Here is a 16,963-nt window from a genome sequence, read left to right on the forward strand (position 1 = left end):
TCAACGTTTCTGACACGTTTCTTTTAGGACTTACGTAGGACCTCGTCGACTTTAATCACTTTCTCACTGACGACGTCGAGAAAATCCGCAGCTGACGTCCTTGAATGAGCTTTTTCGACATCTCACGATGCATAAATTGGCAAGACTGTAAAGTGACGAGCTTTAATCACGTTTCCTTCCACCAGACCAGCAAATAAAAAAAACAACCATTTCTGTCAACACATGAAATCTGAACTTGTTAGTGTTGGAAATGTTTTGTTAATTTTCATTCACCAACAAGAAAAATCTTGGATATTTTAGTAAGATTTGCGTTGCTATGCCGACCACAAGCATCAAACATGAGAAAGCAATGATATCATAAAATAGACAAAATTATTCAAGGATTTGTCCACCACGTTTTTTTTTACTTAAAATGTTACAAAATTACCTCAGAACTGTCAAATCATAGAAAAGACGAGAATAAAGTCCCAAAAATTCAAACACTTAAAGAAAAAAATTGTCTAAAAAATATAATTCACGAGAAGAAATTTGTTTTGTGGGAATAAAAGCTCAATTCTATTTTTACAACTTTGTTCTTGTCTGAAAATAAACTGTAGGTGCAACTAAATTATTACTTTATTGTTGTCAAAAATCCTCCAAAAAATAATACATTTCAACCAGACAAAAAAAGATTTTTGCCAGGACACACACAAAGATCTATAGAGGGCCAAATGTGACATTTTTAAATAATGACTTAAATGTGTCATTAATTATAATTTGAATTAAATACATAAATGTGTTAAATGTGTCATTAATTTATTTAATTTAAAATCATATTTAATTAATCATTTTATTAATTGTTGATTTCATTATTTCCTGGTTTATTTCATTATTTAAGTAATTAATGACACAATTAAGTGATTATTTAAAGATTGATTTATTTATATATTCATTTGGCCCTTGGTCAGCACTTCATGAATTAGTTTTATCCGTCAAAGTCAGTGGGCGGGGCTAAAAAAAATTATATTCCAACCATGATGAAATAAAGCGTTAACAAGGACTGAATGGGGCAAAATTAAATACAACAATCTTTAATTTATTACTTCCAATGAGTCATTTCTTACCTAAATCAGGCCGAAGAACCCCAAACTGATGGAGCGATGGAGCAGGGTCCCCATACTAATAAAACTTGAATAAAATGGTGTTTTAAATTAAACTGAATCTGAAGGTATCTTGTTGTTTGCAATATTAAGATATTCAAGGAATACAGTATAGCGCTGCAAATAGCTAGCGATCACAAAAGTTAAGATTATTATAATAATACTAACACACACACACTCACACACATATACATATATATATTTATATATATATATATATATGTATTTGTGTGTGTATATATACACACGCAGATATATATACATACATATATACATATATATATATATATATATATATATATATATATATATACATATATACACACACCTATATACTGTATATACATACATACACACATACACATGTATGTATATATATATATACACACTATATATATATATATATATATATATATATATATATATATATGTATACAGCCTGATAAAGATAAATAAATCATGAAATATTTAAATCAATAATTACTTGATTGAGGAAAAATATACATGGAATTTTCCACTAAATACATTAATGACATGTTTAATTACACAATTATGTATTATAATGAATGACATATTTAAGAAATTGTTCAAAGACTTGAATCTTAGAAATTCAAGGGTCCTCTGTGGTCGTGGAACTCCTGTTGAAGACCTTTAACCTTTAAATAAAATAATGAAATCAATTAATGATTAATTAAAATAGACGGAATTTTACATGAAGTAAGTTGATGACATGTATGTCATTTTAAATATAATTAATGACACTTTTATGTAGTTATTTAAAAGTTGGTAGAGTGGTCATGTCACCAACTTAAGGGTTCCAGATCGCTTCCAGCTTCTGACATCCTAGTCACTGCCATTGTGTCCTTGGGCAAGGCACTTTACCCTCTCTGCTCCCAGTTTCTCCCACACTGGTGTAAACCTATCTTAAATGTACATCATGTATTTCACTATGTAAAGCGCAAAAGAAAAAGTGCTGAATATAAATCACTTCAAATAGATGTTTTTATTATTATTTAATTTAGTCCCATATGGCCCTCCAAACAATGTCACGACCCCTCTGTGGACACCCTGTCGAAGACCTTTGACTTAAATCACTAAATAAATCATGAAATACATAATCAAACCGTGAAACAATTAAGAAATAAAGGAATCAATTAATTACATGATTAAAATGTTTTATATAATTTGACATTAAATCAATTAAAGGCATGTATAATAACCCAAGTATGTATTATATTCCAAGTATATTTAATGACACATTTGAATATTTATTTATTTTTTTATTATGTATTATTCATTTTGCTGCGATGAGATGTCGACTTGTCCAGGGTGTACCTCGCCTTCCGCCCAATTGTAGCTGAGATAGGTGCCAGTGCCCCTCGCGACACCAAAAGAGAATAAGCGGTAGAAAATGGATGGATGGATTATTAATTTTGTCCCATTTGGCCCTCCAAACAATGTCACGACCCCTGTGGAGTACCTCTGTGGAGTCCCTGTTGAATACCTTTGACTTAAATCACTAAATAAATCATGAAATAAATAATCAAACCGTGAAACAATTATAAAATAAAGAAATCAATTAATTAAATTATTAAAAAAATGCATTTAATTTGACATAAAAGCACTTAATGGCATGTTTAATAACCCGTGTATGTATTTAATTCCAATTATAATTAAAGGCCTACTGAAAGGAGATTTTCTTATTCAAACGGGGATAGCAGGTCCATTCTATGTGTCATACTTGATCATTTCGCGATATTGCCATATTTTTGCTGAAAGGATTTAGTAGAGAACATCGACGATAAAGTTTGCAACATTTGGTGCTGATAAAAAAAGCCTTGCCTTTACCGGAAGTAGCAGACGATGACGTCACAAGGTTGAGGGCTCCTCGGACCGAGAAAAAGACAATTTTCCCATTAATTTGAGCAATGATGAAAGATTTGTGGATGATGATATTGATAGCGAAGGACTAGAAAAAAAATAAATAAATAAAAAGCGACGGCTCCGGGCGGCGGCAGTGTGAGTGTTTCAGATGTAATTAGACACATTTACTAGGATAATTCTGGAAGATCCCTTATCTGCTTATTGTTTTAAAGGGGAACATTATCGCAATTTCAAAAGGGTTAAAAACAATACAAATCAGTTCCCAGTGGCTTGTTTTATTTTTCGAAGTTTTTTTCAAAATGTTACACCTCCCGGAATATCCCTAAAAAAAGCTTTAAAGTTCTTGATTTTCGCTATTTGCGATGCGACTGTCCATTTCCCTGTGACGTCATACAGGGCTGCCAATACAAACAACATGGCGGTTACCACAGCAAGATATAGCGACATTAGCTCGGATTCAGACTCGGATTTCAGCGGCTTAAGCGATTCAACAGATTACGCATGTATTGAAACATATGGTCGGAGTATGGAGGCAGATAGCGAAAACGAAATTGAAGAAGAAATTGAAGCTATTCACGCTATTCGGCCATAGCACGGGTGTACCTAATGAAGTGGCCCATAGCATGGCTGCCTTATTAGCATCGCCGGTAAAATGTGCGGACCAAACGATCAGGACTTTCGCATCTTGTGACACTGGAGCAACTTAAATCTGTCGATTGGTAAGTGTTTGTTTCGCATTAAATGTGGGTATCTAGTTTCAAATGTACATACAGCTAGCGTAAATAGCATGTTAGCATCTATTAGCGTAGCATGTTAGCATCGATTAGCTGGCAGTCATGCCGTGACCAAATATGTCTGATTAGCACATAAGTCAACAACATCAACAAGACTCACCTTTGTGATTTCGTTGACTTAATCGTTGCAAATCCATCTGCAGGTTATCCATACATCTCTGTGCCATGTCTGTCTTAGCATCGCCGGTAAAATGTGCAGACACTCTGGCAAATTCAATGGGGGTCTGGCGGCAGATTTCTTGCCAGTGGTGCAACTTGAATCCCTCCCTGTTAGTGTTGTTACACCCTCCAACAACACACCGACAAGGCATAATGTCTCCAAGGTTCCAAAAAATAGTCGAAAAAACGGAAAATAACAGAGCTGAGACCCGGTGTTTGTAATGTGAAAATGAAAATGGCGGGTGTATTACCTCGGTGACGTCACATTCTGAAGTCATCGCTAAAAGACCGATAAACAAAAAGGCGTTTAATTTGCCAAAATTCACCCATTTAGAGTTCGGAAATCGGGTAAAAAAATACATGGTCTTTTTCCTGCAAACATCAAGGTATATATTGACGCTTGCATAGGTTTGGTGATAATGCTCCCCTTTAATAGTGTTTTAGTGAGATTGTAAAGACATACCTCGAGGTCGGATGGCTGCGGTGAACACGCAGTGTCTCAGAGAGAAGCCGAAGAGCCAAGCTCACAGCTTTGCCTTTTAAACATCTACTGCAGGAGGACGAATAATCCAATGATGTCTCCGGTAAGATATATATCACAATTTTCCCATCCAAAACATGCTAGTTGACGTAGAGAAACATGTTCGCTTGACCGCTCTGTGTTAAAAACAAAGAAACACCGGCTGTGTCTCGGTGCCTAAGGCAGCTGCAATCCACCGCTTTCCACCAACAGCATTCTTCTTTGACGTCTCCATTATAATTGAACAAATTGCAAAAGATTCAGCAACACAGATGTCCAGAATACTGTGTAATTATGCGATGAAAAGAGACGACTTTTAGCCGCAAATGGTGGTGCACTAATATTTCCTGACAGTCCGTGACGTCACGCGCACGCGTCATCATTCCGCGACGTTTTCAACAAGAAACTCCGCGGGAAATTTAAAATTGCAATTTAGTAAACTAAAAAGGCCGTATTGGCATGTGTTGCAATGTTAATATTTCATCATTGATATATAACTGCGTGGTCGGTAGTAGTGGGTTTCAGTAGGCCTTTAATGACACATTTCAGTAGTTATTTAATGATTTTTTTCAAAATTATTATTCAATTTTGTCCTCTTGGCCCTCCGTACTGACATGAATTGAGGAAATAATCACCCGGGGGTTCTGTGCCAAGCTTGAGGCTGCAGTTGCTGCCAAATGTGCTTCAACAAAGTATTGAGCAAAGGCATATGATTTTTGTTGTTTTAAAAAAATTAAAAAAAAAAAAAAAACTTGACGTTGTCAATTATAGGGTATTTTGTGTAGAATATTGAGGACAAAATAATGTTATTCCATTTGGAAAAAGACTAATTTTTCATTTAATTTTGTCCTTTTTGGCCCTCCGTACGGACATGAATTGAGGAAATAAGCACCTGGAGGTTCAATGCCAGAGTGAATGTGAGTGTGAATGTTGTCCGTCTATCTGTGTTGGCCCTGCGATGAGGTGGCGACTTGTCCAGGGTGTACCCCGCCTTCCGCCCGATTGTAGCTGAGATAGGCGCCAGCGCCCCCCGCGACCCCAAAGGGAATAAGCGGTAGAAAATGGATGGATGGATGGATGGATGGAACAAAAGCAAAAAAAAAAAAAAAAAAAAGCATTAGTGTACAAAAATTCTTATTACGCTGACTTTTTATTTGTAAAAAACGTCCCTGTCCTTTCTTTGCCTTGTCCTCCCTAAATCCACACTGAAACGTCGTGGCAGTTTTAGAAGATTAGGCCGTCTTAAGGAGCGTCTTGAGCGAAAGACTAAATGAAGAACACGGCGAGGACGTGAAGAAAGAAGAGAGTACCGACTTAACGAGGACGTGACGCGTCTTCTGGCATCAGCAGAAACCTGTTGGTGGAGAAAATATTCCGACTTGCTTATCTTTGTTCTGTTGGACATGGCAGGTACAGTCTGAGCTCACCTTCGCACTCGAAGGCCTGCAGAGCGCTGGTGTAAGAGTGACCCAGCCAGGAGGTGAAGCCCCCAGGACCCTCAGCAGGTGGTGGGCGGAGTCACTGAAGAGCACGTTGGAGTCGGCGTAGCCCGCAGAGCTGAACAGGCTGAAGCCCTCCGTGGCGTTACCAAAGATGTTCTACGGGAGGACGGGAGAGACAGGTTTTGTTTTGTTGTGTGTGTGTGTGTGTGTGTGTGTGTGTGTGTGTGTGTGTGTGCATTTTCTTCTCTCTTTGTTTTTTTTAAGTATTGCACTCTGTGTTTTCCACTCGCCTGTGTATGAAAAGTACTATGTACAGTCGTGGTCAAAAGTTTACATACACCTCTTTACACTGTCTTGAGTTTCCAATCATTTCTACAACTCTTATGTTTTTGTGATAGAGTGATTGGAGAACATACATTCATGAAGTTTGCTTCTTTATGATTTATTATGGGTCTAGTGAAATTGTGAGAAAATCTGATGGGTCAAAAGTATACATACGGCAATGTTAATATTTGCTTAAATGTTCCTTGGCAAGTTTCACTGCAATAAGGCGCTTTTGGTAGCCATCCACAAGCTCCTGGTCTCTTGGCAAAATTGGTGCAGTTCAGTTCAGCTGAACTGCACCGGTATTCCTTTTTATTTATTTATTTTATTTTGTTTTGATTTTATTTATCTTTCTAGTTATTATGTATACGTATTGTTGCATTTGAACAACTGTATTGTTGATAATAGAGGTAAACTATTGGTATTGTTCATAATCAATAGCGCTTTTTCTATTGGTATTGTATTGCTCCAGTTGTAGTGTAAATAAATGATAAATGGGTTGTACTTGTATAGCGCTTTTCTACATTTCTACATCTACGTAAAAATGCTCTAATGTAATTTCTATATTATTTATTTCACTAACTGCTTATTTGCTATCACTTTTACAATCATATTTGTACATAGCGTATGTGCTGGTGTTGTTCTATTGTTGTTGTTTTTGTTGTTATTGTTGTGTTTGCTGTTGTTGTTTTGTCTCTCTGTCTAATCGATGAGGTGGCGACTTGTCCAGGGTGTACCCCGCCTTCCGCCCGATTGTAGCTGAGATAGGCGCCAGCGCCCCCCGCGACACCGAACGGGAATAAGCGGCAGAAAATGGATGGATGATGTCTAATCCCACAATTTCCCCTCTGTCTTCCTTTTTTCTCTTTCTATCCCCTCCTGCTCCGGCCCGGTTGCACCAATGATAATATAAATAAACATTTAATACAGTCAAATTAAAATAAGGCAAGTATCCCTACACTTCTCTTTTGTATAGTTAATCTGTACAGCAGATATGGGCATCTACATCAACTATATGATTTGCCTGAGAAGCTGGACAGGACATAAACAAAAATATATACATATATGCTTACATGTCCTTTGGCAATTTTCACTGCAATAAGGCGCTTTTGATTGCCATGTACATGTATTTAAGCCATTCTGTTTCTGTTTTCGTCCTGGCAACATCACCTCCTTCACGCCCTCGATCACCTGCTATGCCTTCAATGCCATTGATCCATGCCCCTTGTCTTTTTCCAAGTAAGGTTTTTTTATTCATGCCATTGTGCAAGTGTTTTGTTTCGTGTTTATAGTTATAGCAGGGGTCGGGAACTTTTTTGGCTGAGAGAGCCATACAAACCAAATATTTTTCAAAGTATTTCCGTGAGAGCCATTTAATTTTTTTTTTTTTTACACTGAATTCAACTATATGGGTGCATTTTTAAGAAAGACCAACATTTTTAGAGTAAAGTAAGTCTCTTATTCTTTTTAATAACATTGATATTCTGAGGCTAACCAACAATAAATAAAACACTTCTTACCATTAATGCGACTTCTTGAACAGGTGCGGTAGAAACCAGATGGATGGATGAAAATGCATGAGAATGTTTAGATTTTGAACGTTATTTTTGACACTGTGATTACCAGCGGAATTATTCATTACTCATAGTGTTAAGCAGTATCAGTTAAGATTTATCTGAGAGCCAGATGCAGTCATTAAAAGAGCCAAATCTGGCTCTAGAGCCATAGGTTCCCTAGCCTCTGTGCTAGTCTTTTGTTTCATAGCCCAGTTGTTGTTCTTCCGCCCTCATGCGTGCTTTTTGTTTATTCCTATTTAGTGTTAAAATAAAGATGTCTTTACCTTCACGCCATCGCCGTTTCCACTCCATTCGCTTCGCACCTCGGGAAAACAACCCAAGTCCAAGTTTGACGGAATGAAGGTTTTAGAATGGCCTTCCCAAAGTCCTGACTTAAATGTGTGGACAATGCTGAAGAAACAAGTCCATGAGAAGTGAAGTGAAGTGAATTATATTTATATAACGCTTTTCTCAAGTGACTCAAAGCGCTTACATAGTGACACCCAATATCTAAGTTACATTTAACCAGTGTGGGTAGCACTGGGAGCAGGTGGGTAAAGTGCCTTGCCCAAGGACACAACGGCAGTAACTAGGATGGCACAAGCGGGAATCGAACCTGCAACCTCAAGTTGCTGGCACGGCACTCTACCAACTGAGCTATGTCAGAAAACCAACACATTAGCTGAACAAAACTGCACCAATTTTGCCAAGAGAACCAGAAGCTTGTGGATGGCTACCAAAAACTGCCTTATTGCAGTGAAACTTGCCAAGGGACATGTAAACAAATATTAACATTGCTGTTTGTATACTTTTGACCCAGCAAATTTGCTCACATTTCTAGTAGACCCATAATAAATTCATAGAAGAAGCAAACTTGATGAATGTTTTTTGTGACAAAAAGAATGTTCTCCAATCATCCATCCATCCATCCATCGTCTTCCGCTTATCCGAGGTCGGGTCGCGGGGCAGCAGCCTAAGCAGGGAAACCCAGACTTCCCTCTCCCCAGCCACTTCGTCTAGCTCTTCCCCGGGGGATCCCGAGGCGTTCCCAGGCCAGCCGGGAGACTTAGTCTTCCCAACGTGTCCTGGGTCTTCCCCGTGGCCTCCTACCGTTGGACGTGCCCTAAACACCTCCCTCGGGAGGCGTTCGGAGTGGCATCCTGACCAGATGCCCGAACCACCTCATCTGGCTCCTCTCCATGTGAAGGAGCAGCGGCTTTACTTTGAGTTCCTCCCGGATGCAAGAGCTTCTCACCCTATCTCTAAGGGAGAGTCCCAAACTCATTTCGGCCGCTTGTACCCGTGATCTTATCCTTTCGGTCATGACCCAAAGCTCATGACCATAGGTGAGGATGGGAACGTAGATCGACCGGTAAATTGAGAGCTTTGCCTTCCGCTCAGCTCCTTCTTCACCACAACGGATCGTACAACGTCCGCATTACTGAAGACGCCGCACCGATCCGCCTGTCGATCTCACGATCCACTCTTCCCTCACTCGTGAACAAGACTCCTAGGTACTTGAACTCCTCCACTTGGGGCAGGGTCTCCTCCCAACCCGGAGATGGCACTCCACCCTTTTCCGGGCGAGAACCATGGACCTCGGACTTGGAGGTGCTGATTCTCATTCCGGTCGCTTCACACTCGGCTGCGAACCGATCAGCGAGAGCTGAAGATCCCGGTCAGATGAAGCCATCAGGACCACATCATCTGCAAAAAGCAGAGACCTAATCCTGCGGTTACCAAACCGGAACCCTCAACGCCTTGACTGCGCCTAGAAATTCTGTCCATAAAAGTTATGAAGAGAATCGGTGACAAAGGACAGCCTTGGCGGAGTCCAACCCTCACTGGAAATGTGTCGACTTACTGCCGGCAATGCGACCAAGCTCTGGCACTGATCATACAGGGAACACTCTATCACAAAAAAATAAGAGTAGTAGAAATGATTGGACACTCAAGACAGCCATGACATTACAAGTGTATGTAAACTTTTGACCACAACTGTAAATAAAGTTTCATTTGATGATGTATGGACAAAACGATGAGGACCGCCTCACTGACCTGAAGCCGTTCCAAGTACTTCCAAACGCGACATTTGTCCTCCACGCGCACCACCACGCCGTTGGCGGGCACGGCGGCCAAGTGGCAGTGTGTGTACTCCTCCAGCTCGGCCTCGCTTGCCGTCGGGACACAACAGCTTCATGTCCTCCGCTTCCAGGTCCAGCGCCCAGGATTCTTGGTTCCTACCTGGTCAAGGTGAGTCCATGGAGACGTCACTTTGCTATAGATCGCATGACAACCTCCACAAAACAATGTTTTCTTTTTTTTTTTCCTTCTTTAATTGGCAAGCTGACATTTGGACACGGGTCGCTTGTTGCCTGGCAACCGGAGGGCAGACAAACACCCGCAGCAAAGTAGGTCAATACTCTTCCCCTTGATGTTGTTTGTCTATGTACTCTATTGATAAATACACACCATCCAGATTGTCAAAGACAGTCGTGTGTTTGACAAAAGCCACGTCGCCCAGGTTCTCAGCCACACACCTGAAAGAAACACACAAGAAAATAACAAATCATCTAAGACAGGGGTGTCAAACTCAATACAGAGTGGGCCAAAACTGAACAAAGCCGCGGGCCAAGGTTGAACAAATTAATCAATCAATCAATCAATGTTTACTTATATAGCCCTAAATCACTAGTGTCTCAAAGGGCTGCACAAACCACTACGACATCCTCGGTAGGCCCCACATAAGGGCAAGGAAAACTCACACCCAGTGGGACGTCGGTGACAATGTTGACTATGAGAACCTTGGAGAGGAGGAAAGCAATGGATGTCGAGCGGGTCTAACATGATACTGTGAAAGTTCAATCCATAATGGATCCAACGCAGTCGCGAGAGTCCAGTCCAAAGCGGATCCAACACAGCAGCGAGAGTCCCGTTCACAGCGGAGCCAGCAGGAAACCATCCCAAGCGGAGGCGGATCAGCAGCGCAGAGATGTCCCCAAGCCGATACACAGGCGAGCAGTACATGGCCACCGGATCGGACCGAACCCCCTCCACAAGGGAGAGTGGGACATAGGAGAAAAAGAAAAGAAACGGCAGATCAACTGGTCTAAAAAGGGAGTCTATTTAAAGGCTAGAGTATACAAATGAGTTTTAAGGTGAGACTTAAATGCTTCTACTGAGGTGGCATCTCGAACTGTTACCGGAGAGGGCATTCCAGAGTACTGGAGCCCGAAATGAAAACGCTCTATAGCCCGCAGACTTTTTTTGGGCTTTGGGAATCACTAATAAGCCGAGTCCTTTGAACGCAGATTTCTTGCCGGGACATATGGTACAATACAATCGTCAAGATAGGATGGAGCTAGACCGTGTAGTATTTTATACGTAAGTAGTAAAACCTTAAAGTCACATCTTAAGTGCACAGGAAGCCAGTGTAGGTGAGCCAGTACAGGCGTAATGTGATCAAACTTTCTTGTTCTTGTCAAAAGTCTAGCAGCCGCATTTTGTACCAACTGTAATCTTTTAATGCTAGACATGGGGAGACCCCGAAAATAATACGTTACAGTAGTCGAGACGAGACGTAACAAACGCATGGATAATGATCTCGACGTCTTTAGTGGACAAAATGGAGCGAATTTTAGCGATATTACGGAGATGAAAGAAGGCCGTTTTAGTAACGCTTTTAGGGACCCAAACAAGTTTTGCAATGAATATTGAACAAGCAGGCTTAAATAGGGCAGCACGGTGGTACAGGGGTTAGTGCATCTGCCTCACAATACGAAGGTCCTGAGTAATCCTGGGTTCAATCCCAGGCTCGGGGTCTTTCTGTGTAGAGTTTGCATGTTCTCTCCGTGACTGCGTGGGTTACTCGGGCTTCCTCCCATGGAACAGGCAGAGCTTATATAACGTAATAGTGCAAAATCGATTTTCAAAAAACAAACGAAAAAGCATGAGTGGTATATTAAATAAAACGTAATTTAAAAAAATGAATGCCTCTTTTCTATTTGCAGCCTTCTGAGGTAAATATCCACATTATCTTTTTCCGCAGGCTAATAAATTTGAAAATAAAATAAAAATGAGGTGGGCGGGGTTTGGTGGTAGCGGGGGGGGGTGTATATTGTAGCATTCCGGAAGAGTTAGTGCTGCAAGGGGTTCTGGGTATTTGTTCTGTTGTGTTACGGTGCGGGTGTTCTCCCGAAATTTGTTTTGTCATTCTTGTTTGGTGTGGCTTCACAGTGTGGCGCATATTTGTAACAATGTTAAATAAATAAATAAATAAATGGGTTGTACTTGTATAGCGCTTTTCTGCCTTCAAGGTACTCAAAGCGCTTTGACACTACTTCCACATTTACCCATTCACACACACATTCACACACTGATGGAGGGAGCTGCCATGCAAGGCGCCAACCAGCACCCATCAGGAGCAAGGGTGAAGTGTCTTGCTCAGGACACAACGGACGTGACGAGGTTGGTACTAGGTGGATTTGAACCAGGGCCCCTCGGGTTGCGCACGGCCACTCTCCCACTGCGCCACGCCGTCCTAAGTGGTTTATACGTGCCACCCTCAGTGTGACCTGTATGGCTGTTGACCAAGTATGTGAAGTGAATTGTGACGTATATTTATATAGCGCTTTTTCTCAAGTGACTCAAAGCGCTTTACATAGTGAAACCCAATATCTAAGTTACATTCAAACCAGTGTGGGTGGCACTGGAAGCAGGTGGGTAAAGTGTCTTGCCCAAGGACACAACGGCAGAGACTAGGTCGCAGAAGCGGGAATCGAACCTGTAACCCTCAAGTTGCTGGCACGGCCACTCTACCAACCGAGCTAAACCGCGAGACTGTGACTTGGCCAGCACGCTGTTAAAATGGAGGAAAAGAGGACGTGAGGGCATGTTGTAGAGGACAGTGCCTTTAAGGCACGCTCCCATTATGTTGTCCGGGTGGAATTCGGGAGACTGGTTGCCCAGGGAGATTTTCGGGAAGGGCACTAAACTTCGGGAGTCCCCCGGGAAAATCGGGAGGGTTGGCAAGTATGAGTATTAGCGGGGAATGTGGTGTTACCAGCAGGCCAGCTCTAATGTTAATTTGATATTGCCTCAAGGGCCAAATGAGTTTGACACCCATGATCTAAGAAATTCTCAAACTGTGGTATGCCAAATAATCGCTTAAATAAATATTCAAACACAGTGTTACTGTTCAAGCATTGTTTGTTACTTTTTACAAAACTATTAAAAATACTTACGCTTACTTAAAACCTCTGCTTTGTTTTTAATGAATACTTGGGCCTACTACGCTGATGTATTCTAATATTGGTCATAGGGTTGTACAGTATACAGGTATTAGTGTCAGGCTTGCCACTGACTTTTTGTGTGTTTTAGTTTTTCCTCTGTGTGTGTTAAGTATTTTCTGTTTTTAGTTCCTGTCAGCGCTCTTATTTTGTCTGTTTCCTGTTTTTTTTCCCTGTGCGCTGTTTTCCCCTCAGGTGCGGCTGATTGGCACCTGGCCACACCTGGTGTCAATCAGCCCGCTCCTATTTGTACCTGCTTTTGTCCTCCAGTCAGTAATGGATTATTTTCTTGTCGGTGTCGTTCTTGTCGCTTCTGTCTTGTCGTGCCGTGTCTTGTATTTGGAGCGTAGCGGTAAGCTATATCCGTGAGATGTTTGTAGCTTGCTGTTCTTTGCTCCCTGCTTCCAGTTTGTTTTGTACACGTTTTGACTTTTTTTTTCCTGCTCGCTACCCGCTAGCTTCCACGCTAGACCCTTTTTGTTTGTTATCCGCCCACGTGCGCGCTTTTTGTTTGTACCCTTTTGTTTGTGCTTGTTCTTGTATTTTAATTGAATCATGTTTTCTCACTTCGTGCCTGCCTCCATTTCTGCATCTTGGGGTTCGTCACCAACTAACTCTGACAATTAGTATAGTACCGCGATACTAATGAATCATAGTCTATACCGCCTCTAAAAAGTACCGGTCCCCCACCAGTTGTTGTGTCATGCAAAGGAGCATGTTTGGCAGCGCACAATCCTGGAGTACTTACAAGCAGATACAGTGTGTAGACCAGGGGTCACCAACGCGGTGCCCGCGGGCACCAGGTAGCCCGTAAGGACCAGATGAGTCGCCCGCTGGCCTGTTCTAAAAATAGCTCAAATAGCAGCACTTACCAGTGAGCTGCCTCTATTTTTTAATTTGTATTTATTTACTAGCAAGCTGGTCTCGCTTTGCTCGACATTTTTAATTCCAAGAGAGACAAAACTCAAATAGAATTTGAAAATCCAAGAAAATATCTTAAAAACTTGGTCTTCACTTGTTTAAATAAATTCATTTATTTTTTTACGTTGCTTCTTATAACTTTCAGAAAGACAATTTTAGAGAAAAAATACAACCTTAAAAATGATTTTAGGATTTTTAAACACATATACCTTTTTACCTTTTAGATTCCTTCCTCTTCTTTCCTGACAATTTAAATCAAGGTTCAAGTAAATTTATTTTTTTTATTGTAAAGAATAATAAATACATTTTAATTTAATTCTTCATTTTAGCTTCTGTTTTTTCGACAAAGAATATTTGTGAAATATTTCTTCAAACTTATTATGATTAAAATTCAAAAAAAATATTCTGGCAAATCTAGAAAATCTGTAGAATCAAATGTCAATCTTATTTCAAAGTGTTTTGAATTTCTTTTTAAAAAAATGTCTTCTGGAAAATCTAGAAGAAATAATGATTTGTCTTTGTTATAAATATCAATCAATCAATGTTTACTTATATAGCCCTAAATCACTAGTGTCTCAAAGGGCTGCACAAACCACAACACAAACCACTACGACATCCTCGGTAGGCCCACATAAGGGCAAGGAAAACTCTCACCCAGTGGGCCGTCGGTGACAATGATGACCCAGCCTGAAACCGGATTGAAAGGTTTCACATAGATTGTTAGACGCTAAGTGTTCATTTAACTGCTCCGCAACAATTTTTTCAAGGATTTTTGAAATAAAGGGAAGGTGAGACACCGGTCGGTAGTTTACCATGAGGTCAGGATCGAGGTTAGGTCTTTTAAATATAGCTTGGTCCAATTTGTTGTATATTCTAACAAAGTGCAGATTGGATTTTAACCTATTTAAAACATGTCGTCAACATTCTAAAAAATAATCTTAATCAGGAAAAATTACTAATGACGTTCCATAAATACATTTTTTTATTTTTTCAAAAAGATTCGAATTAGTTAGTTTTTTTTCTTCATTTTTTTCGGTTGAATTTTCTAATTTTAAACAGTCGAAATTGAAGATAAACTAGGTTTAAAAAATGTTTTTATTTTTTTTTTTCGTGTTTTCTCCTCTCTTAAACCGTTCAGTTTAGTGTTTTTTTCATCTTTTATTCTCTACAAAAAACCTTCCGTAAAAGGAAAAAAAATGTACGACGGAATGACAGACAGAAATACCCATTTTTATTTATGTATGTATAGATTTATTTATTAAAGGTAAATTGAGCAAATTGGCTATTTCTGGCAATTTATTTAAGTGTGTATCAAACTGGTAGCTCTTCGCATTTATCAGTACCCCAGAAGTAGCTCTTGGTTTCAAAAAGGTTGGTGACCCCTGGTGTAGACATAAAGGGGAGAACGGACTCATTTTGGCTTAAAAACGATAAAGGTGAAGCTACAACACTAAAACGCCCTCAAGAAGCGGTGCTTTAAGACCTAGCTAGCGAGCTAGTTAGCGGCTGATATCAATTTGCAGTCAGCAGTGATGTAACTACTTCTAAATCACTACTCATTGTCTTCATGGCGACTAGTAAAGTATACTCATTTCAAAAATAACCCTTGTAGAACAAGTGACAGCTCTACATGTTTCCCTGCGCACCCTCAACACCCCGGACACATTGATTTATGGATTGATTGATTGAAACTTTCATTAGTAGATTGCACAGTACAGTACATACCTAAGATGTGACTTTAAGGTTTTACTACTTACGTATAAAATACTACACGGTCTAGCTCCATCCTATCTTGCCGATTGTATTGTACCATATGTCCCGGCAAGAAATCTGCGTTCAAAGGACTCCGGCTTATTAGTGATTCCCAAAGCCCATAAAAAGTCTGCGGGCTATAGAGCGTTTTCCGTTCGGACTCCAGTACTCTGGAATGCCCTCCCGGTAACAGTTCGAGATGCCACCTCAGTAGTCACCTTAAAACTCATTTGTATACTCTAGCCTTTAAATAGACTCCCTTTTCAGACCAGTTGATCTGCCGTTTCTTTTCTTTTTCTCCTATGTCCCACCCTCCCTTGTGGAAGGGGTCCGGTCCGATCCAGTGGCCATGTACTGCTTGCCTGTGTATCGGCTGGGGACATCTCTGCGCTGCTGATCCGCCTCCGCTTGGGATGGTTTCCTGCTGGCTCCGCCGTGAACGGGACTCTCGCTGCTGTGTTGGATCCGCTTTGAACTGGACTCTCGTTGGATCCATTATGGATTGAACTTTCACAGTATCATGTTAGACCCGCTCGACATCCATTGCTTTCCTCCTCTCCAAGGTTCTCATAGTCATTATTGTCACCGACGTCCCACTGGGTGTGAGTTTTCCTTGCCCTTATGTGGGCCTACCGAGGATGTCGTAGTGGTTTGTGCAGCCCTTTGAGACACTAGTGATTTAGGGCTATATAAGTAAACATTGATTGATTGATTGATATTCCGTACAATTGACCACTAAGTGGTAACACTCAAATATGTTTTTCAACTTGTTTAAGTCGAGGTCCATGTTAATCAATTCCAACGTCGAGTCAGGATTTCACTACGTCCATCCATCCATCCATTTTTTACCGCTTATTCCCTTTCGGGGTCGCGGGGGGCGCTGGCGCCAATCTCAGCTATAATCAGGCGGAAGGCGGGGTACACCCTGGACAAGTCGCCACCTCATCGCAGGGCCAACACAGATAGACAGACAACATTCACACTCACATTCACACACTAGGGCCAATTTAGTGTTGCCAATCACACTATCCCCAGGTGCATGCCTTTGGAAGTGGGAGGAAGCCGGAGTACCCGTCCGGTCGTAAATTATTAAGACAATTGAATGGACCTGCTATCTCTGTATAAATAACAAAATCTCATTTCAGTAGGCCTTTAAAGTGACACACACATCGAAGCTTCTACTT

At 40.7% G+C, this 16,963-nt stretch overlaps 1 protein-coding gene across 1 annotated transcript in view; it reads right to left on the minus strand.

Annotated features, from left to right (window-relative positions):
* otomp (otolith matrix protein) overlaps window positions 1-16,963 on the minus strand; it is a 61,060-nt gene that overhangs the window by 39,861 nt on the left and 4,236 nt on the right. Inside the window, 5 exon segments of the mRNA XM_061893796.1 lie at window positions 5,924-5,983; window positions 5,986-6,094; window positions 9,877-9,993; window positions 9,995-10,062; window positions 10,291-10,358. Of these exon segments, the coding sequence (XP_061749780.1) occupies window positions 5,924-5,983; window positions 5,986-6,094; window positions 9,877-9,993; window positions 9,995-10,062; window positions 10,291-10,358 (422 nt within the window).

The sequence above is a fragment of the Nerophis ophidion genome, linkage group LG03, assembly GCF_033978795.1.
Source record: "Nerophis ophidion isolate RoL-2023_Sa linkage group LG03, RoL_Noph_v1.0, whole genome shotgun sequence".
Lineage (NCBI taxonomy): Eukaryota > Metazoa > Chordata > Actinopteri > Syngnathiformes > Syngnathidae > Nerophis > Nerophis ophidion.